This window comes from Heterodontus francisci, chromosome 2, assembly GCF_036365525.1.
Source record: "Heterodontus francisci isolate sHetFra1 chromosome 2, sHetFra1.hap1, whole genome shotgun sequence".
In the NCBI taxonomy this organism is placed as follows: Eukaryota; Metazoa; Chordata; class Chondrichthyes; order Heterodontiformes; family Heterodontidae; genus Heterodontus; species Heterodontus francisci.
Window position 1 is genome coordinate 203551203 of NC_090372.1, and position 23524 is coordinate 203574726.

At 42.5% G+C, this 23524-nt stretch overlaps 1 protein-coding gene across 4 annotated transcripts in view; it reads left to right on the forward strand.

Annotated features, from left to right (window-relative positions):
* Positions 1 to 23524, forward strand: part of LOC137350342 (5'-AMP-activated protein kinase subunit gamma-2) — a 510855-nt gene that overhangs the window by 122299 nt on the left and 365032 nt on the right. The window contains exon 1 of one of the 4 annotated variants that reach the window (XM_068015055.1): positions 20924 to 20984. The exons of the other annotated variants lie outside the window; for them this stretch is intronic. Within the exon in view, the coding sequence (XP_067871156.1) occupies positions 20961 to 20984 (24 nt within the window). The 5' untranslated portion in view covers positions 20924 to 20960. Of the gene's footprint in view, positions 1 to 20923; positions 20985 to 23524 lie in introns of those variants that run through there. 4 annotated transcript variants of the gene reach the window in all.

Here is a 23524-nt window from a genome sequence, read left to right on the forward strand (position 1 = left end):
ATTGCTGTTTGTGAAACCTTGCTGAGTGCAAAATTGGCCGTGCATTTCCTACATTGCAACAGTGACTACACTTTATTGGGTGCAAAGTGCTTTAGGATATCTGTAAGGTGCTATATAACTGCGAGTTTGTTCTTCTAAGGAAACAAGCTTTGTTTTGTGTTCATCTTGCACTGGTCTCTGATAGCTAATGGAAGTGGCACACTGTATGAATGAATAGTAAAATGTCCCAACGTGCTTAACTGTGTAACAACCAGGAATAAAATGTTCTGCATAATAAAGTTTCTTTGCAGGAACCAATCATTTCGGTAAGTTACCGCATAGCAGACACATGACTTAAGATCAGAGGATGAGGAGTCGGGGACAAGTGCCAGAATGGGTGGCAAGCTGACTACAAAACAGAAATCGGAGTAGGGATTAAAAATAGTTACTCAGATTGGCAGAAGGTGGGAAGGGTTTTCACAGGATAAAAGCAAAATACTGCAGATGCTGGAAATCCGAAACAAAAAGTGCTGGAAATACTCAGCAGGTCTGGCAGCATCTGTGGAGAGAAGAGCAGAGTTGACGTTTTCAGGTGTGTGACCTTCCATCAGAACATATTACATATTACACAAAGGCTGATGTTCTAATGAAAGGTTACAGACCTGAAACGTCAACTCTGCTTCTCTTTCTCTCTTTCTTTCTTTCTCTCTTTCTTTCTTTCTTGCTCTCTTTTTCTTGCTCTCTTTTTTTTCTTGCTCTCTTTTTTTTCTTGCTCTCTTTTTTTTCTTGCTCTCTTTTTTTTCTTGCTCTCTTTTTTTTCTTGCTCTCTCTCTCTTTCTTTCTTTCTCTTTCTTTCTTGCTCTCTCTCTCTCCCTCCCCACAGATGCTGCCAGACCTGCTGAGTATTTCCAGCACATTTTGTTTCAGGTTTTTCAGGGATCTGTACTGGCATCAATGTTCCAAAATTGTGTACATAAACAATTTGGACTCTGGAATTGGGGGCAATACATCAAAATGTGCGGGTGAAACCAAATTCAGTTATACTGAGGACTGCTGCAACAAAGTACTGGAAAATGTTAACAAACTTAGAGCGTAAGTTGCAAATAAGTTTCAATATAGATAAGTGTGGGGTGGTGCACTTTGGTAGGAGGAGGGGCGGGGGGGGAGCACCTTCTTGCAAAATGAGAGCATAAATGTGATGGAGGTAAATAAAGCACTGGGCTTTATTTCTAGAGAGTGAGAAATAAAAGATAAGTTTATGTATAAACTTTTTATATAGAACCTTGGCTGGAACATACATTTAGTACTGTGCACAGTTCTGGTCTACATATTATACAAAGGCTATAGAAGCACTGGAGAATCTTTACATGGATAATAGCCATACTGAGCTATCAGGGAAGACTAAACACAATCGGGTTCTTTTTCTGAGGAAAGAGAAGTTTGAGAATTAATTGTCTTTAAAAATAATGAAGGAGTTTGATAAGTTAGACGTAGAGATGATGTTTCCAATTGTGAGGCAGTCCACGAGGGACCATAAATACAAGATCGTCACTAATAAATCCAATAAGGAATTCAGGAGAAATCTCTTTGCTTGGAGAGTGCTTATAATGTGGAACTTGCTACTGCAAAGAGTAGTTGAGATGAATAGCATAAATGCTTGCAAGGGGAAGCTAGATAAGTACATGAGTGGTGTGTTGATAGGGTGAGATGATGTAAGGAAGGAGGCTCGTCTGGAGCATTAACGCCGCAATTGAGACGTTGGGCCGAACGGGTCTGTGGTCGTATGCTCTAAATTCTGTGTAATTCCATGTTATGTCTGTACAGAGATGGAGTGTCACTCTAGTTAGATGGGAATGATTCTATCAGATATTACAAAGACATTCCAGTACGTTTGCTTGTCCTAGGCAATAATTAGCTACACTTGAATTTGTTCCTTTCTCACTGTTGACTTTTAGAATGATTCTTTAACAGTTAGACACTAGCCACCAAAGACCATCAGATAGAGCAGAGCTGGCCAACCAACATTTTGTGAATCCCTTCTCTCTGTAGGAATGCATTCTGATTGTTTCTTGAATAAATTTATATTGCCCGGTTCACTGGGTAAGCTTCATGTGTTTTTAAAAAAAAGTTTTACATGATTTTTTTTTTTTGTTCCTGCCATCCTTCCTTTTAACTTGTGTCTCCTAGTATTTTAAACCTTGATACACTAAACCATTTGCTAGGACCATTCTCGAAGGCTTCAATGAAGTCACTTCTGAGTGTTTTGGAATCAAGCGTTAACGCCTGGGGTAACGCTGGAAACACGTAACAGGTGAGCCAACATCTGCGGAGAAATTGGGTCGATATTTTGCATATTGAACCCTTCTACTGCAATTTCCAGCATTTTCTGTTGCTGTTTCAGATATTCAGTGTTTACGGTATTTTTCTTATCTCACTTAGCCTTTCTTCATAACCCTAAGATCATGATAGCAGGAATCCCTTTCACTGCTTACCTTTGTGACTTCAGCTGGACAATCATATATTCTTCCTGTGTTTAACTGACCAGAACCGAATTCAATTCTTCAAATGTAGTGTGCTGATCTGTTAATTTAATAACATTAAAATAATGCATAGGGGAATTTGACATGAACACATTAGAAAAGTCCAGAAGATAAGGGCAGCGCAGTGGTTAGCACCGCAGCCTCACAGCTCCAGTGACCCGGGTTCAGTTCTGGGTACTGCCTGTGTGGAGTTTGCAAGTTCTCCCTGTGTCTGCGTGGGTTTCCTCCGGGTGCTCCGGTTTCCTCCCACATGCCAAAGACTTGCAGGTTGATAGGTTAATTGGCCATTATAAATTGTCCCTAGTATAGGTAGGTGGTAGGGAAATATAGGGACAGGTGGGGATGTGGTAGGAATATGGAATTGGAGTAGGATTAGTATAAATGGGTGGTTGATGGTCGGCACAGACTCGGTGGGCCGAAGGGCCTGTTTCAGTGCTGTATCTCTAAATTAAACTAAACTAAAAGATCAATTTTTTTAAAACCGGAACTGAAACTAATGCTTAGTACCTTATTAACTAAATAACTAACAAAGAGCTTAATTATTTCAATGCTGAAGGTTTTGCATTGACTACTATCTCCTAGGACTAACAGCATGTAACTTGTGGGCAAGACACATTGCGCTAACTGGTTGGGGTCCCTACCGAAATTTATTTTTAACTTTCCCACTGCAGGTGGGTAAACTCGAATCTTAAATTGGTGCCTTGTAAAAGACCTTGGGGATCATTTTAAAAGGCGAAATTCCACTAGCAAGAGCTTAAAATGGGTGTTGAATCTTTTAATGTTTTCATGGGCTGCGTAAATGCTCATCATAGAGCCTCAAAGACCATTTGGAAAAGTGAAAGTAATGAGTCGTAGAATCTTGCAAGACAGAAGGGGGTCATTCAGCCCATCATGTCTCTGCCGACTCTTTGAAAACGATAACCAATTAGTCCCACTGCCCCAGCTCTTTCCCCCCCAGCTCTTGCCCCACAGCCCTGCAAATGTTTCCTTTTCCGGTGTTTATCCAGTATTCTTTTGAAAATACCTGTTGAATCTACATTATCCGACCTTTCAGACAGTGCATTCCAGATCATGACAACTCGGAGCAAAAAAAATTCTCCTCCTCCTCCCCTCTGCTTCAATTACATATAACTTAAGTTGCTAATATTAAAATATCTTAGCCCATTGGTGCATAATTCCAGTGCTAACAGCACTAAGAACCTTCAGGCCCACAAATAAGAAAGTAGTGCAGATGGGAGTGAGCTGGCTGGGTTTCGAGGTCAGAACTGCCAAGGGTCAGGGCTGCATGTCGTCCGCAACCTGCAGATTGAAGGCACCTGGCTTGGCCTTTACTGGTGGTCCTGTTCAAAACCATTAACGCAGATTGCCTCTCTATAAATTAAAATCCACTTGCTTTCAGTTCAGATTAATATCGCTACTTTGACGCTATAGATGTGAGTTAAAAGAAATTTTCTTGTGCCCAGGGCAATTTTTAGAAATGTGTTGGATCTTTCCAGTTTGCTGGCTTCAGCAACACTGGTAGAATTACTTTGCTGTTACCTGCAAGACCTGTACATCAGGAACTGCCAGCACTAAAGCTGCATGGGAACAGATTATGCCACTAGCATTACACTATGATTCTGCAACACGGTATATACGTACAGAATTAACAGCACAAACAAGCCACTTGGCCCAACTGGTCTATGCCACTGCTTATGCTCTACTCGAGCCTCCTTCCAGCCCAGTTAATCTCACTCCATCAACATATTCTTCTATTCTTTTCTCCCTCATGTTTATCTAGCTTCCTGGGTGTCTGGAATTTGCTGCCAGGAACTGTGGTGGAAGCAGAAACCCTCAATTCTTTTTAAAGGTACCTGGACCTGAAGTTCTGTAACCTGAAAGGTTATGGGCCAGCTGCTGGAAGGTGGGATTAGATTGGGTGGCTAGTTTCTTTAGCTGGCACGACACGATGGGCTGAATGGCCTCCTTCTGTGCCGTAATTTTTCTATGGTTAAATGCATCTATGCTTTTTGCCTCAAACTCCTTATGGTAGCGATTTCACATTCTTGCCATTCTTTTTGGGTAAAGATGTTTCTCCTGAATTCCCTATTGGATTTCTTGGTGACCATCCTATATTGGGCAATGTGCAACAGTGGGCAAACTTCCCTTTGTAGTTTTAGTAGACATTGTTTGCCATTTTCAGCTCTTCTCTACATATCTTAGCAATGCTCAACAACCACCTGAATTTAATCTCTTTCACAAACAGCGTTGGTTCCTGGCTGAGACTATGAATGCATAAAGTACCAGTTTCTCTTCCTCTTTTTAAGCTTTAGTCTATTTTAAAAATGAACTTTTGTGCTAAGCCGGATCTGGTAACTGAAGTTGTCACTGACCTTCAAGTGCTGAGCTGCACAGTGCGTAGGTTTTCAAAATGGGGTTCCTGAACTGTAGGTGTCTGCGAGGGTTCCTTTTATGTACGACAAAATTCTGCATTTATGGATCTTATGGCCGCTTTATTTCTGCTGTTATTTACTAAGGAATGTTCTCGGGAGTCATGATGCTATTTTGCATTGGCTTACCGACAGGCAGGCTTTCAGAAATAAGAACAGTAAATGCTGGAAATGCTCGGCAGGTCAGGCAGCATCTTGCAGCGAGAGAGAGAGTTAATATTTCAGGTCTATGTCTTTCAGAAGTTGGGATGAGGGTTCCAACGGGTATTGGCATTTACAAGGTTTTCCCCCTACCTCAGCACAGAAACACATATTGAAAACCGCTCTTGCCGTCTGGGAAACCTTGTGCGACCCTGCCAGAACGGCTGGTTGAAATGGTCCCACCCCTCCAAAGTGAGAGACAGCAATATGTCGTCCTGCAGAACAGCAACCTGCCCTTTAGGGAGGTAGACCTTGTCCCGTTCGGCCTCCATGTGGCGCCAGTCCTGCACCCCTTGATGCCAAATTTCCCTCTGCAGTAACCTGGCAAACTCACTCCATTTGTATCAAACGGCTTCAATTGTTCAACAAGAAGGCGCAGCACAGCCTTCAGGCCGAGGAATGGGCAATGAATGCCAACCTTGCCCACGCCCCAAAAAATGAATTTTTAAAGCAATCTGTGTCTGTTTTCAGGAGGGTGATCTTAGACAGTTCATGTTTTTGGCCAGTTTGAATGGACCATCTGGAAATTTTTCCCGAATTTAAGCTCCTGACTTGGAGCTTCTGCAGTTAGGGATGCAAGGTGCCAATTTGGCCTCGCAGACCAACATACTCTGTGGGTTTTTAAAATGAACTGATGCTAAATTCTAGTTCCCCGCTGCAACCCTCCCCCAGCACCTTGCCCCACCTGAATTCTAGCTAAAACTCTGTACTGGGAGCATAAGTTTAAACAAGAAAATTGCCTCCTGATACTTGGTTGCCTTTTTGCTCATTACTGGATGGTCGATCCAAATACAGAGCTGTTAGACCCAAAACTGGGAGCTCAAATTCATAACATTTACTCTTTAGAAGTCTTTTTATAAATCCATTTTTCCCAGTTACTTTGGCGATGCAGAGTCGTTGCTGGTTTGCATCAAGTTTTTAGTAGAATCAAAGTAAAAAAAAAACAAGAGCCCGAGGCATATAATCCCTTTGTCCGGCTACATTCCTGCTTCTGCCCACTTACTTTTGTTTTAATTTGGTGGCAGTGGGGTCAAAATTGTTTGCATATTTTAAACCAAGTTGATTGGATAACCCCGTTAAATGTCAATGTAAAGAAAGGAGTTGGGTGGGGTAAACAGCAATATATAGAAATTTGAAATGCTAGAAATGCATTTTAGTTCAATCACCTATATCCAAAACAAGAATGGCAGCTTAATGCTTCAGGGCGAGACCAGTTGTCAGAACTTGAACAGAAATTTATTGCAATGCCAATTCCAATTATTTTTTTATAATTGACATTCTAACACTTGTGGAAATTTTAACTGGTGTGTGGGTGGAGCATTTTAATGGGCAAAAAGTGGAAGTGTATCAGGAAACTGATCCCAACCCTCTGACTTCCAGGTTTTACTCAGGTGGGGCAAGGGGTGGGCAACCAGCCCACTCCCAGGAGGCAGGTTGGAATTATAAATATGCTGAGGCTTAACTAGCTCAGGTTTAACCAGCTTTGCGGCTTTAACTGTGGCTAGCCAAATGCTCCCGATGCATCTATACATGCATACGTTTATGTATAAAATATGGAGAGGTTTTGAGTTTTTTATGTTGGTTGTGTGAATATATTTGCTTAAGAATATATGCAAGGGTAGCTGATTACATTACTCATGTCTGTTTTGCCAATTCATGAAGTTTATTTCATATTTTCCAGCCCTTTTTAAGATGTATAACCTTGAAATGTGCTGATATAATAGTTAAATTATCCAGAAGGTTAAACAGTTAAATCCCAATCCAAATGTCATCTTCTGTACATAAATACCTTCCCTCATGTTTTCCATTCCAGCATTGGGCTTGGTACATTTGATGACCTGGGCAGACAAACAACTTACTTGCCAAACCGCAAGTGTGAAAGAAGAATTTCAAACAACTCTTGACACTTTTTTTTTGCTTCACACAGTTCAGTGATGTTTTGAATGGGCAGCTTGCATCAGGTCAGACTTGACGATGCAGGTTCAGAATTCCTGTTCCGCCTGTTGTTTCCACACACGTTACTTGACTTGACCCAGGGAAGCATGTATTCCCTCTGCCACTACCTTGCACCTCATCCCGCACCCCTTCACATTTTCCATAAAACGGTTTGGCGACATTTGGCATGCTGACATCTAGTTGTAAAGTCGGGAGAATTCCAGTTGAGTAGCCATGCCATCTGTGTGTGAACAATGATGTTTTTACAATGAGACTTGGTGCAGTTTGCAGACTATTGATTTTTCTCTCTTCTGGTGAACAAAGTGCTATGACACACAAGGGGTTTAAAATAATACTGTGGACCTGCTGATCAAAGCAAATTGAGAATCTTTTGCAACAGCTAGTGAATACATGAGCCTAACTGTGTCACAGTCTGACCACCAGCCAGTAAATATTCAGCCATTTTGGTAACTTTAGTGTCGTTTGGTTTTTCACTTCAGGTCATTTTTTATTTACAATAAGAAGGTCGTGCAGTAAAGTCTTTTATTTTTTGAGAAACTTGCCTGTTGTGGACTGACTACGTGTATGCATTGAATAAAAGATCATGCGTGTGTGGAAAGTTCTACCAATAGCTATTGCGATTTTATTCTTGGAGCATCTTGTCCTAAAGCGCAATTTAGAATTGCATGTATTACACCATTCATTCATTTCATTTCATTTCATTTCATTTCATTTCATTTCATTTCAATTCAATTCATTATCTTTCAATTCAATTCATTCCATCTTTGCTGTCTCCGGAGAATCCTTGGCATCAGGTGGCAGGACTGTATCTCCAACACAGAAGTCCTCGAGACTGCCAACATCGCCAGCATATACACCTTACTGAGCCAACGGTGCTTGAGATGGCTTGGCCATGAGAGCCGCATGGAAGATGGCAGGATTCCCAAGGCCACATTGTACAGCGAACTCGTCACTGGTATCAAACCCACCGGCCGTCCGTGTCTCCACTTTAAAGACGTCTGCAAACGCGACATGATGTCCTGTGACATTGATCACAAGCGTGGGAGTCAGTTGCCAGTGATCGCCAGAGCTGGTGAGCAGCCATAAAGGCGGGGCTAAAGTGTGGCGAGTCGAAGAGACTTAGCAGTTGGCGGGAAAAAAGACAGAAGCGCAAGAGGAGAGCCAACTGTGTAACAGCCCCGACAACCAATTTTATCTGCAGCGCCTGTGGATAAGTCTGTCACTCTAGAATTGGCCTTTATAGCCACTCCAGGTGCTGCTTCACAAACCACTGACCACCTCCAGGCACTTATCCATTGTCTCTCGAGACAAGGAGGCCAAAGAAGAAGAAGAATTACACAAGTGTATTTTAATACTGGGGATTGTTTTGAAATTTGGGTAAGCTGCCTCTTTTGAGTCATAGAATGGCTACAGCACAGAAGGAGGCCATTTGGCTGGTTGTGCTAGCTCTCCCAAGAGTAATTCAGCTGGTCCATATCCCCCACCCTTTCCCTGCAGTTTATTTTCTCTTCAGGTGCTAATCCAGTTCCTTTTGAAAGCATTGATTGAATTTGCCTCCACCACTTTCTCGGGCAGTGCATCGTAAAAGCTCACTGCGTACTAAAGGTTTTTCCTCATGCTCTCATTGGTTCTTTGCCATTCTCCTTAAATCTGGTTCTTGACTATTCTACCAATGGGTCAATTTCTCTCTACCTACTCTCTCCAGACCCCTCATGATTTTGAGTGCCTCTATCCAGTTTCTTCTCTGGAGAACAAACAGAGCTTCCCAATCTTTGCATATAACTGAAGTTCCTTTTATCCCTGGAACCATTCTTGTAAATCTTTTCTTCACCCTCTAATGCCTTGACATCCTTTTCAAAAGTTCAGTGCCCAGACTGGATGCTATGCTCCACTTGAGGCTAAACCAGTGTTTTATAAACATTCATCAGAACTTCCTTGCTTTTGTACTCTGTACCTCGATTTTTATCAAGTCCACAGCATCCCCTAGGCCTTTTTAACCACTTTCTCAAGCGGCCCTGCCACAAATACCCCCTGGTCTCTCTGTTCCTGCACCTTATTGCATTTTGCGCCTGCTTGTTCTTCCTACCAAGATGTATCACTTTACACTTCTCTGCATTAAATTTCAGCTGCTTCATGTTCACCCATTCCACCAGCCTGTCTATGTCCCCTTGAAGTCTATTACTGTCCTCCTCACTATACGCCATACTTGCAAGTTTTGTGTCATGTGCAAATTTTCAAATTGTGCCCCGTACACCCAAGTCTAGGTCATTAATATAAATGAAGAAAAGCAGTGGTCCTAGTACCAACCCCTGGGGAACCCCAAACTATACCATCATCCAGTCTGTAAAACAACCGTTCGCCACTACTCTGTTTCCTGTCACACAGCTAACTTTGTGTCCATGCTGCCACTGTCCCTTCTAGTCCATGGGTTTGAACATTGCTATCCTATTATGTGGCACTTTATCAAACATCTTTTGGAAGTCAATGTACACCTCATCAACCTGTTACCTCATCAAAAAACTCAATCAAGTTAGTTAATCATGATTTGTCTTTAATAAAGCTTTGCTGGCTTTCCATAATTAATCCACCCTCGACCAAGTGATAATATTGTCCTAAATTATCATTTCTAAAAGTTTTCCCATTACTGAGGTTAAACTGACGGCCAGCAGTTGCTGGGTTTATCCTTACACCTTTTTGAACAAGGGTGTAACATTTGCAGTTCTCCAGTCCTCTGCCACCACCCCCATATCTAAAGAGGATTGAAAGTTGTGGACAGTACCTCTGCAATTTCCACCTTTTATTTTATCCTCTGCTACATCCCATCTGGTCCTAGTAATTTATCAACTTTAGCAAAGTGATGGAAGGTGTCGTCAACAGCGCTATCAAGTGGCACTTGCTCAGCAATAACCTGCTCCGTGACGCTCAGTTTGGGTTCCACCAGGGCCACTCAGCTCCTGACCTCATTACAGCTTTGGTTCAAACATGGATAAAAGAGCTGAACTCGAGGTGAGGTGAGAGTGACTGCCCTTGACCTCAAGACAGTATTTGACCGAGTATGGCATCAAGGAGCCCTAGCAAAACTGGAGTCAATGGAACTCTGCTGGTTGGAGTCACATCTATCACAAAGGAAGATGTTTGTGGTTGTTGGAGGTAAAACATCTCAGTCCCAGGACATCACTGCAGGAGTTCCTCAGGGTAGTGTCCTAGGCCCAACTATCTTCAGCTGCTTCATCAATGGCCTTCCCTCCATCATAAGGTCAGAAGTGGGGATGTTCGCTAATGTTCGACACCATTTGCGACTCCTCAGATACTGAAGCAGCCGGTGTCCAGATGCAACAAGATCTGGACAACATCCAGGCTTGGGCTGATAAATGACAAGCAACCTTCCTGCCACACAATTGTCAAGCAATGACCATCTCAAACAAGAGAGAATCTCCTTGGCGTTCAGTGGCGTTCACCACTATCAACATCCTGGCGGGGGGAGCCCCACCATGGACCAGCCACATCAATGCTGTGGCTATAAGAGCAGGTCAGAGGCTAGGAATCCTGTGGCGAGTAACTCCCCTCCTAACTCCCCAAAGCCTATCCCCATCTACAAAACACGTCAGGAGTGTGATGGAATACTCTCCACTTGCCTGGATGGGTGCAGCTCCAACAACGTTCAAGAAGCTCGACATCATCCAGGACAAGGCTGGCGGCTTGATTGTCACCCCATCCACAAACGTTCACTCCCTCCACCACCGACGCACAGTGACAGAGGTGTGTACCATCTACAATATGGAGTGTAGCAGCTTGCCAAGTCTCCTTTGACAGCGCCTTCCAAGCCCGCAACAAGGGCAGCAAATGCATGGGAACACGACCACCTGCAAATTCCCCTCCAAGCCACACACCATCCTGACATGGAACTATATCGCCGTTCCTTCACTGTCGCTGGGTCAAAATGAAAGCTAGTCTGAGTAAACAATCATCAATTTGTTTTAAAATCCCTCTGGTTCACTAATATCCTTCAGGGAAGGAAATCTGCCATCCTTATCTGGTCTGGCCGACATGTGACTCCAGTCCCACAGCAATGTGGTTGACTCTTAACTGCCCTCTGAAAAGGCCTAGCAAGCCACTCAGTTCTCAAGGGCAGTTAGGGACAGGCAACAAATGTTACCCTTGCCAGCAACACCCGCATCCCATGAAACTGTTTGGTTTTTTTTTTAAAAAGGTAGCCATATCCTGGGCCATTGTCGGTCACTACAGAGAGGAAGATCTATGTCTCCCAAAATATGAGAGACCTTTTAGCTCTCTGGAGAGAGTGGAAAAACTAGAATCAGGACAAACATCCCCAAAGCCTGTCCAGTTGAGAGCTGGGAGAGATCCAAAAACAAGGTGGCCTGTTGAGTTCTACACTTCATGTCAACCTGTGCAGTGGAGAACTGGAAGTGATCCTCTATCTGTCTTCAGACTGAAATTTCAACCTGCAGAGAAATCTACAAACAACTCGGGTCTGTAACTAAAGAGAACTTGACCGCCAAGAAGATTCAGCAGGTTTACCGAGAACCCTGAAACCTACCTGACCCCAAACCACTTTCCCCTTTTCTTCTCCATCTGTCTCTCGTGTGTGTGTGTGTGTGTGTGTGCGTGTGTATGCGTATGAATGAGTGGGTACAGTTGCAACAATTTTGGAAGAATGAATATTTGTTCAATAATCTGTTTTAAACCTACAAAAAACCTGTCGCTGTCTGTTTGTTTATTTGACAAATAAACAGTAGAGGGGTTAAACCCTAATAATAACACTTGCTGCGATCAGGTGGGAGTTGGACAGTGGGAACCACTCACACCTCTCACCACGTGACCCTAGCAATAGGTTAACATTTCAAGTGCCGAAGATAGGTTAGCATTTCAGTCTGGGCACCTTCATCAGAATGACTCCCAAAATGTTGACTTGCTTTTTCTATTCCCTATCTATTTCTAGCATCATCTGTGTGTTGGCATTTCTGATATTTAAAATAACATTCCGTTCTGAATTTGTTGCCAGACTGTGTATTTTAAGGGCAAAATCTCTGATGCTTTCTCTAAAAATTAGAATGTTTTAATCACCTCGCCAGCAATGTAGAGCGGTCAGTGTCTGACAAACTACTGGATCAGGAATGAATGACTAGAGTTTAGAAGAATGAGAGGGGATCTCCTAGAAACCTACAAAATTCTAACATGACTGGACAGACTAGATGCAGGAAGGATGTTCCCGATGGCAGGGGAGTCCAGGAGAAGGGGTCACAGTCTAAGGATAAGGGGTAAGCCACTTAGGACTGAGATGAGGAGGGATTTCTTCACCCAGAGAGTGGTGAACCTGTGGAATTCTCTACCACAGAAAGCAGTTGAGGCTTAATCATTAAATATGTTCAAGAAAGAGTTAGATATAGTTCTTGGGGCTAAAGGGATCAAGGGTACTGAGTTTGGGCGATCAGCCATGATCGTATTGAATGGTGGTGCAGGCTCAAAGGCCTACTCCTGCTCCTATTTTTCTGTGTTTCTATGAAACATTTTTTTTCACTTGACTGACAGCAGAAAACACCCAAAAAAACATGGATTTCATGCAACTGAAAGGTGTCAAATCCGTCTAATCACAGGTGTGAACCCAAATCCCAACAGTTCATATTGCCATTAATGTTGGCACTGGGATGGAGCAAGTTATAGAGACATGACATCTAGAACAGTACAGCACAGAAGGAGGCCACTTGCCCCATGTAGTCAGCACTGTCTCTTTCAAAGAGCAATTCAGTTGGTCGAACTCCCCACTCATTCTCCATATCCCTGTAGTTTTTTCTCCTTCAGGAATTTATCCAATTCCCTTTTGAAAGCTACTATTGAATTTGTGTTCACCACCTTAGTGGGCAGTGCATTCCAAACTAGGAAGTTGAGAGCTGAAACATCCTCGGGGTTCAAAGCATGGGCATAAATCACTTTGGCTTTGCCTTCATGATTTACGTCACTGGTTCCCCTGGATTAGTGGTGGCAAACGTTCAGAATTGTCCTGGAGTTTCCAGGAAATTAAAGCCTAATCTCCAGGACGTTGCAAGAAACCCAGGAGAACAACCTTGGCAATGAAAAATTTATTTTTCTAAAATATATTTGAACATTTTTGTGTTTAATTATAAAAATATTGGACATGGGGGAGGGGTGGGGTGGGGAAAAGGCCGTTTGATGGCCAAGAATCATCCAATTGGCTCATGACAATGATATGGGCTTTCCATTTAGTGTGGAAAAGTGGGTGGCACATCTATGGATATGTTGGGTGACCAATGGCAAGAGTGTGCAGGTCATGTGGTGATACTTCAAGTCTCTGGAGTGGGACTTGTACCCACAACTATCTGATTCATAGGTGAGATTGCTACCAACTGAGACACAGATGACAGCTCGAAGTTAGAGACGCTGTTTTGAAGAAGAACGTGTATTTCTTCCTGTGTCATGGCCAGCATTCAGCCCTCCACTATCAAAAGTAGATTAACTGACCAATTAGCATACTTACTGTTTGGGGGACTTGTGTTACAAAGGTGCCTCTGTGTTTTGTTAATATATATTTGTTTGAGGATTCATTTTTGAAAGATTGAGGAAATGTTCAACTTTGGGGTTTTCAAAGGGGATCATGTGAAGATCACTTGACTTTGGAAAAATGTTTTTTAAAAGGGGCACTGAGAGGTCTTTGTGAGGAAAATAAGCCTTTCCGGGAAACCATCTGACTTCCAGCTCAATAAACAACAGAGAACTTTGGACACCTGGAGAAGTTGTTCACAAAGAAGTGCCAGGTCAAAAAGTTGACCTGTTCTCGGTTTCGCTTTTAAATTGTTTTGAGTTGGAGTTGAACTGTATAAAAAGGGAGAGAACCTCCAAGGAAGGAGAAGATTACAACCCAGCTCAGCTTTCCAGCTCCTCTCTAGAAGACCGAAAAATTCAGTGTCAACTCATCTCATCTCCTGTCTTTGAAGAAAAGCCTGCTAAATTAATTCTCAACGCCGCCTGAACAGAACCGTTCTAAAAGATCCCAGTCTGTGTACTCTGAGGTCAGACTGTCTGCCACTTTGGTACACATCTCATCTGATGTTTCTTCAAGAATGAGTAAGTATGCAGCCCAAGTATTTTTTTTCTGTAATAGAGCTCGAAAACAAAAATCCCTTTTATTTTTCCAGTTTACAGGTGTATGAGTGTGTGTGAGGGCTAAGGTAAAAAAGGCAACTTTTAATACTTCAATCTGCGTTTTAATCTTTACTTCATTACTGGTTAAGACTTGTTTTATAATCTGATAATTTTGTTGTTTAATGAAGAAACCTGATTGGTGTATTTTATTCTAGGATAAAAATAGTCTGTGATTGACTATCAAAAAGTGGGGGAAAAAAATTAAATATATGTTGTGACCTGTGGAGAAGTGGAACTAGAATAAACAGTGCACTCCTCCTGCCTCGATCATAACACTTGTCTGTGCACAAATTGGTTGCGTTTTCCCAAAGCAGTAGTGATGGCATTTCAAAAATAGTTCCCTGATTTGTAAAGCATTTTGAGCCATCCTGAGGTGTGAAAACTGGTATATAAATGCAAACATTGCTCTTTTGTTGTATAGTAGAACATGGCGAATCCAAATGTTTTTAGTGCATATTGATGTGGAATCTAAACAAGGAGATAGTTCGGAAGACCGCCTACCGTTGGTGAAAAGAACACTTATAAATGACACCTGGTACTCGCAGTCTTTTGCCAACTTGAGTTTATTTTGTATACTGTGAAATATGTATCAGTCTTGAATGTTAATCTTCATGAAATGCATTAGAACAGTGGGACCACTTTAGGGTCTTTCTGGGTGGCTCAACCCAAGATGGGCCAAATAGGTTGTCTATCATTGTCTTGTGGTCTTGTAATTGTAGAAATAAATGCTAGTGCCAGCCATTCACAGGTGTGACCTTGGTACTATGGCTGTCCAGTGACTGATGTGGCAGCAATATACTTTAAGTATTAAAATCAGACTTAAAGGCTTAAAATCTGCATTTAGCCTGTTACATTGGAATGATTGACACTCTTGTTGGACTATGCCCATATATAGATGGGAAACTGCAGAATTGTACAGACTGGATCTGCATGTAATATCCAGTTTCCCTAATATTGATGAGCTTGTAACCATTGCTGAGGTTGACTAAGGTCCCTGGCATTGATTGAAGAAAAATAGCGAGTTCTTCTGGTTTCCTGACCACTGTCCCTCCCTCGACCGGTACCATTAATCAACGGGATTCTGATATGACAAGATTTCTAATTGCTATTTCTAAATAAAATTATTCTGTGGGCTGTGCACAGAATAGGTTTAGTTCATTTTTATATTGGCAAGTGGTTTTTATTTTTATTGACAGTCAAATGATGAGGTTAGCTGGGTACTGTCAAAGTGGTTTGGTTAGACATGTACCATCCAATGGCGAGGTGAACTGTATCAAAGTAGTGAAGTGTGGAAGGTGGTGGTGGTGAGCAGCCAGGCCAGAATTGTCTTTTATGGTTAGACCTTCTTGCTGTGTCTGTCACTGGTAGCAATCTGAAATGTTGCCATTCTGTTTTTTTTTTTAAGAACAGGTTCAACACAAAACATGTTGTAGCACTTGTGTCATATATATTGCTTGTGGAGCGACACAAAAGGGTACACAATAAAGGTGAAAAAAGTGTAATGTGTGGAAATTTAAGGGTTTTGGTACTGAAATGCAGTTTACTATGCAGCTTGAACAAGTGTAGTAACAGAAAAGTGTATACAGAATTAATGCATGGGATACTTTTAGGCATCGTCTGCTATTTCATATAAACAGAAAATGCTGGAAATGCTCAGCAGGCCAGGCAGCATCTGTGGAGAGAGAAACAGAGTTAACATCTCGGGTCGGTAACATTTCATCAGAACTTCATGCTGTGTTTAGCGTTGAGGATTCTTTCACCAGTGTTTGGCGCGTACTAGTCCTGAGTCTGAGGATTTTGCAGGCTACCATGTTGGAAGGTTCAGAGGTGACCTGATGATTTCTTCCTTGGTTCACTTTTTATCCTGTTCTAACATTAACCTCGACATGTGTCACAGCTGAGAACAGTCCCAGAGCTCTTTGTATGAAATTAATTAGTTTGCCTGCCATCTTTGTCATCTTGTGCACAGCAAGAGTCCATGAACAGTTAATGTGCATCTTGATGGTGGTTGATGGGCAAGGATTTGCTGCTCTTTTTCGAATAGTATAATGGAGATCCTAAGTCTTCACCTCCAATGGGCCCTGGTTTTTAATGCCTTATCCAAAGGAAGATACCTCCAACAATACAGTCCTCTTAATACTGCAAGTTCTGGAGGAAAGGTTTGAACTTTCTTGACTAAGGACAGAGTGCTGCTAACTGAGCCAAGCTGACATTTGTCATTGAGGTTGTGAATTCAATAGTTATAGGAAGTAAGCCTTAATTATTAATTGTTGGCTTGTGCACAATACAGTATGTTGGTTCACAACAGTTGTAGTTGGAGTTCTTGTGTAACGATGCCTTTTGCCAAAGGAAGCTCTTATCGAACAGAATGCCAAAATCAGTTGCAAATCAAATTCAAACATTGCAAGTATAACTTCACGAGGGGTGACACTATGGGTTAGATATATAAGATCGTCATTAATAAATTCAAAAGGAAATTTAGGAGAAACTTCTTTACCCAGAAAATGATTTAGAATGTGGAACTCGCTACCACAAGGAGTAGTTGAAGTGAATAGCATGGATTTAATTCAGGGTAAGCTTGATAGATGCATGAAGGAGAAGGAATGGAAGGTTATGCTGATAGGGTTAGGTAAGGAAGGATGGGAGGAGGCTCATGTGGAGCATGAAGACCAGCATAGACTAGTTGGGCCAACTGGCCCTTTACTGTGTTTTTTAAATTTCATTCTTGGGATGTGAGCATTGCTGGCAAGGCCAGCGTTTGTTCCCCATCCCTAATTGTCCCTGAGAAGGTAGTGTGAGTTGCCTTTTTGAACTGCTGCAGGCCATGAGGTATAGGTACACCAACAGTGCTGTTGGGGAGGGAGTTCCAGAATTTTGACCCAGCAACAGTGAAGGAACAGCGATTTGTAGTTCCAAATCAGGATGGCGTGTGACTTGGAGAGCTTGCAAGTGGTTTCCCTATGCATCTCCTGCCCTTGTCCTTCTAGGTGGAAGAGGTTGCGGGTATGGCTGCTGTCAAAGGAGCCTTGGCAAGTTAATGCAGTGCATCTTGTAGATGGTGCACACTGCTGTCGCTGTCTGCTGGTGTAGATGGGGTTCTAATCAAGTGAGCTGCTTCATCCTGGATGGTGTTGAGCTCCTTGAGTGTTGTTGGAGCTGCACTCATGCAGGCAAGTGGGGAGTTTTCCATCTCACTCCTAACTTGTACCTTGTAGATGACGGACAGCCTTTGGGGAGTTGGGAGTTGTTACTCACTGCAGAATTCCCAGCCTCTGACCTGCTCATGTAGCCCCAATGCCGGTACAGACACGATAGGCTGAATGGACTTCTTCTGTGCTATAATTTCTTTATGGCTCCATATGGCTGGCTCAGTTAAGCTTTTTTTTTTTGGTTGATGGTGGGAGATTCAGCAATGGTAATGCCATTGAACGTCAAGGGAAGATGGTTACATTTTCTGTTGTTGCAGATGGTCATTGCCTGGCATTTGTCTGGCCCGAATGTTAATTGCCACATATCTGCCCAAGCCAGAATCTTGTCCTGGTCTTGCTGCATGCAGGCACAGACTGCTTCAATAACTGAGGAATTGTGAATGTGTGCAAACATCAGCAAACATCCTCATGTCTGACAATATTGGAGGAAGGTCAGTGATGAAGCAGCTGAAGATGGTTGTGCTTAGGATACTATCCTGAGGAACTCTTGCAGCAATGTCGTGGGAATGAGATGATTGACCTCCAACAACCACAACCATCTTCCCTGTGTGAGGTATGACTCCAACCAATGGAGAGTTTTCCCCCTTGATTCTCATTGACTTCAATTTTGCTAGGGCTCCTTGATGCCGTACTTGATCAAATGCTGCCTTGATGTCACCTCGCTTCGCCTCTTGAATTATGCCCTTGCGTCCACGTTTGGACCAAAGCTGTAATGAGGTCTGGAACTGACTGGCCCTGGCAAGAAACCAAACTGAGCATTCGTGGGCAGGTTATTGCTGAGTAAGTACCGCTTGATAGCACTGTCGACGACACCTTCATCACTTTTCTGATGATTGAGAGTAGACTGGGGCGGTAATTGGCTGGATTGGATTTGTCCTGCTTTTTGTGTACAGGACATACCTATGCCATTTTCCATTGTTGGGTGGAGGCAGTGTTGTAACTGTACTGGAAGAGCTTAGTGAGGGGTGTGGCTTGTTCTGGAGCACAAGTCTTCAGTTCTGCAGTGCTGTACGTGCTCTGTAATACTAGCCTTTTGCCTGGGGGAGTGAGGTTTGCATCCAACGAACTTCTGGGATGAAACCTGAAAGTTATCCCGGTCTTAGGAAATGCATTTCTGCAATCTCAACCCGATTCTTAATGGCCATCAGTTCACTGCTTTTTGATTATACATAAATGACTTTGGATATTGGGATACAGAGTAAAATTTCAAGATTTGCCGATGATATCAGACTCTGAGGTGTGGCAGATTGTGCGGATGATACAAATTGACTACTGCAGGGACACAGGCTAGCAGAATGAGCAGACAAGTGGCAGATGGAATTCAATACAGAGAAATGTGAGGTGACGCCTCTTCCTATCCCTTTTGCCAAAATGCAGTATAGACTAAACGGTAGAGTTCTAACGCGTGTATCGGGACAGAGGGACTTGGGGGTTCATGTGCATCGATCTTTAAAGGTGGCAGGACATATTGAGAGAGTATTTAGAAAAGCATATGAATCTTGGGCTTCATAAATAGAGGTATTGAGTACAAAAGCAGGTAAGTTGTGCTGCACCTTTTTAAATCTCTGGTTAGGCCACAGCTAGAGTATTGCGTCTAGTTCTGGTCACCACACTTCAGGAAGGATATGAAGGTCCTTAAGTGGGTGCAGATGAGATTTATCAGAATGGTTCCAGGGATGAGGGATTTTAGCTACAAGGTTAGGTTGGAAAAGCTGGGGTTCTTGTTGCGGAAAAGAAGATTGTGGGGAGACTTGATGGAGGTGTACAAGATTCTGACAGGTTTGGATAGGGTAGACAAAGAAAAGCTATTCCCATTAGCTGATGGTACAAGGACTGGGAGACACAGATTGAAGGTTTTGGGCAAGAGCTACAGGGGGATTGCGAGGAAGAACTTTTTTACGCAGCGAGTGGTAATGACCTGGAGCTCGCTGCCTAGGAGGGTGGTGGTGGTAGTGGCGACTATGAATGATTTCAGAGGGAAATTGGATGGGCGCTTGAGGGAAACAAACTGAGAGCTATGGGGGATAGAGCAGGGGAATGGTACTGATTTGAATTGCTCCACAGAGAGCCGGCATGGACTCGATGGGCTGAATGGCCTCCTCTTGTGCTGTTACAACTCTGACACAGCACAGGCTATCTCTAGGTAGGTAGCATCAGACAGGATTGTGCTTATAAAATATTGCACTCGATCTACATAGGGAATGCTCTACTGAGGCTGATGGCACTGTGGCAGAACGCAGGGAACTTTATTCTGCATCTGACCTCTACCTGACCCAGGAGTGCTTGCCGTTGACACTGGGTGAATGAAATGAGAACTGTTTCCATTGCAGAACTGATATTCCTAATTTTGATAACCGGAAACTTAACCCTAACAAGTTGTTTTTTAAAAAAAAATGATTTGAGGGTGTAGTTAGAAATATTTAGAGATGTCATTTCTCATAGAGTTTCTTGGAGAAATTAGGTTGAAACATTGAACACTTCAACAAGCCACCAACCTTGTAAACATAGCACTTACCTGATTGAAAGAGGGGCAATCATTGAAGAAGTAGCTAATTTTCTAAAAATTGGGCTTCAATTTCTGCCTTTATAAATTAAGAGGTAAGTTTAAAGGTGTTTCTTTTTTTTATCTCTAAGCAAAGGCAGGAATTTCATTCTCTTTGGGTCAAGGGGACTGTTTTGTCACAGTAACCTTCGTTATCTCTTGTTAATTTAGGGTTGGTTGTATTTTCATTAGTTTTACTGTGAGTGTCTCCATTTTGTGTGGGTAGTTGTTGCTGTGGAGGACATAGTGTTCTGTTGTGGGAACAAGGAAAATAATTGTTTGGGTTAATCCCTTCAGAATTTCTATTGTGAAGCAGGAGGAGAAGTGTGAGTTATTTGTTTTACGTCAATGTTTGAATACATTTTGTTCCACACAGTTAATGATCACCTTTTGTTTCTGCAAAGCCATGGCCCTGAACCCGAGCAGAATGTGTATATGCACGAGACCTAAAACTGCTTAGTACAGGTATGTGTTGGGAGGATCAGACAGGAAGCTGAGGGACAGTTGATCTGATTGGCACATTAGCTGTCCCCCATTCAAGGCATCAAGGTAATTGTGCTGGGAAGGAACAGAAATGAACTAACATAGTCTCATTAATTTGCAGTAGTTGTGTTTAAGAAAGTAAATTTTCTCCAATCCAAAGAGGTCATTAAATAGTTTCAAATTGAAGTTTAAAAAATCCCTACGTATTTCAGTTGAAGTAGCTAGGAATGTTTTTGAAGTTAATTTTGTACTGGACACAGTTATACTGCAACTAGTCTAAAGGCAAGACTCTTTACCGATATCCAGTTTCATTTATAGCACCTTTAACGTGGCAGTGCATCCCTAGGAACTTTATAAAGAGGAGAATGTAAAGAATTGGGGGACGAGTTGCGGAGGTGGCCAATGGCGACAACAGAGGAGCATTTTGAGGAGGCTTTTGAAGATGGATAGGGATATAGCAAGACAGGTGAGTCTAAGAAGGGAACTTGAATCAAGGGGCATGCTGAAAGCACTGCCATTGATGAGGAGGAAGAGAGAAGGGGATGGACAACACACCTGAATTGGTAGTCTGGAGGGTATGAGGTAAGGTAATGTGTACAAGTTCATGGAGGAACCTGTGAATAATGGTGAGGATTTTGAAACCAGTATGTTGGGGATCCAGTGGAGATTGGTGTCAATTTGGATAATAGGTCAGTATTACTTAGTACAGGACAGAGAGTAGGTGATGGAGTTTTGGATTGTTGGAGTTTGCATAGGGAAGAGCTCAAGAGGCTTGTGAGGGGAATGCTGGAAAGATTGAGTCTAGAGGTGACAAACACATGGTGTAAAGTTTCAGAGATGGATATTACCTTTTGTTATGGACAGGTGGAAAGGGGCTTTGGTGGTTCCCACTGTTCATCTCACAACTGACCGCAGTCGTGTTTTGTTTAAAATAATAAGTTAGCCCCTGAGTGTTTTACTTGCCAAATAAACAGACAGTGACAGGTTTTCTTGTAGGTTTAAAACAGAAGATTACCTATTTATTGAACAATATTCATTCCCCAGAATGTCCCAACACCACTCGGGCACACATTCACTCTCACATGTACTCTCGAAGATAGATGGAAGGTAAAGAGTAAGAGTTCAAGGTGTGGTATGTGTTCATGGTTTACGGTAAACCTGTTAAATTTTCTAAGTAGGACAGTCTCTTTTTTTTTAAGATGCAGGCCCAGGTGTTTGTAGTCTTGAACTTGTTAAGTTGTTGTAGATTTCTGGTGGTTTAGATTTCAGACTGGAGGTGGCCGACACTTTCAGTTCTCTGCTCCGCCAAGTTGGAGTTTAGAATTAGCAGCAGGGCTGCTTCTTGTTTGGGTTGGATCTTTCCACAGCTTCTCACTGGACTGCCTTTTCTGTGATGTGTCTCTCTCAGACAGTGAGGCAATTTTTGGATACACAGGCCAGGTCATCTGACCGTTAGCAGCCATTTTGCAGCAGATTGAAATTGACTTTTCCTTTTTTTAAAAAAAAAAGTGGACAAAGATTCCACATTTAATAAAGTTCATATCTTAAAAGTAGGAATATGATCTGTCTCAACTGAGGCATGACACCTTGATTTGGTCTTGTACTGCTGGCCAGAACTTGATCTGACTATTTTCACTGCCCCATGTTTCAATCTCTTCAAATCAACATCATTAAACGAACAAAATGTTCCAAGGCACTTCACAAGAAGGCTACCAAACAAAATTTGACACCGAGCCACATGAGGAGATATTGGGGCAACTTGGTCAGAGGTAGACTTTAAGGAGTGTTTTAAAGGAGGAGAAAGAGGTAGAGAAGAGAAAGGTTTAGGAAGGTAATTCCAGAGCTCAGAACCTAGGCAACTGAAAGCATAGCTGCCAGTGGTGGAGTAACGAAAATTGGTGTGCACAAAAGGTCAGAATTGGATGAACGCAGAGATCTCGAGATTTGTGGGGCTGGAGGAGGTGACCGACATATGGAGGAGTGAAGCCATTGAGGGATTTGAAAACTAGGATGAAAATTTTTAAATCTAGGCATTGTCAGACTAGGTACTAGCATAGGTCAGCGAGCACAGAGTGGGTAGGTGAACAGGACTTGGTGCAACTTAGGATACGGGTAGCAAAGTTTTGGATGAATTGAGGTTCATGGAGGGTGCAATGTGGGAGGCTGGCCAAGAGAGCCAGCATGACCCAATGCTAGTGAAGCACATCTAAACAGAACACTTGTGATCACAGGGTTGCACTGTCAGCAGTTAGTAGCATTCTGCTTTGGTGCTATTTGCACATTGCAAAACAGAGGGGCCTGGAGGACAGTAGACGTGTGTGCACATTTTGTCTCCATTAGCACTAAAATCTACTTGTACATGGGGCTGTGAATTGCAGTAGTAAGTTGGATGATTTTACTAAGTGGCCATGCGTAGTTGTTCTGATTCCATCAGTTGCATTCTGCTGTTGTGTTACTTGGGTGAGTCCTGTTGGAAGAGCAGTTTGGCCAAACAGACTATATTTGTTTGCTGTTTGATCAGATTTATACAGCTACTAGTGTAATTTTGCAGCAAGACTCTTAATATAACAACTGCATTAGATGTATGAAAATACCAAAAAGGAATATGTACATCAGAAAGAATAGTGTATATTTCACGTGTAGTCTTTTTCATTTTGTAAAGTTTCAGCACTAAATTCAAGGTTGCGAAGCAGAGAATATTTGCGTTTGATCTCAAATATTCTTAAGTACCTGGTTCCACGTTGCCTCTTCTGATGGAACACCTTTATTCTGCAACAGCTACAAACCCTGGGGCTCTCTAGCCAACTTGAGCTAGAAAAGGGCAATCAAAGTGTTAGCAAATATTGAGCTATGAGGAGAGGTTAATCAGCCTGAGCTTGTTTAGTTTTGGAGAAAGGAAATTACTCAAGGCAGTTAAGACAACAGACAAATAGATCCAGATAACTCATGTTCAAGATTACCACAAACACTAGAACCAGAACCATGGGCCAAACTTAGGAGAGAAAA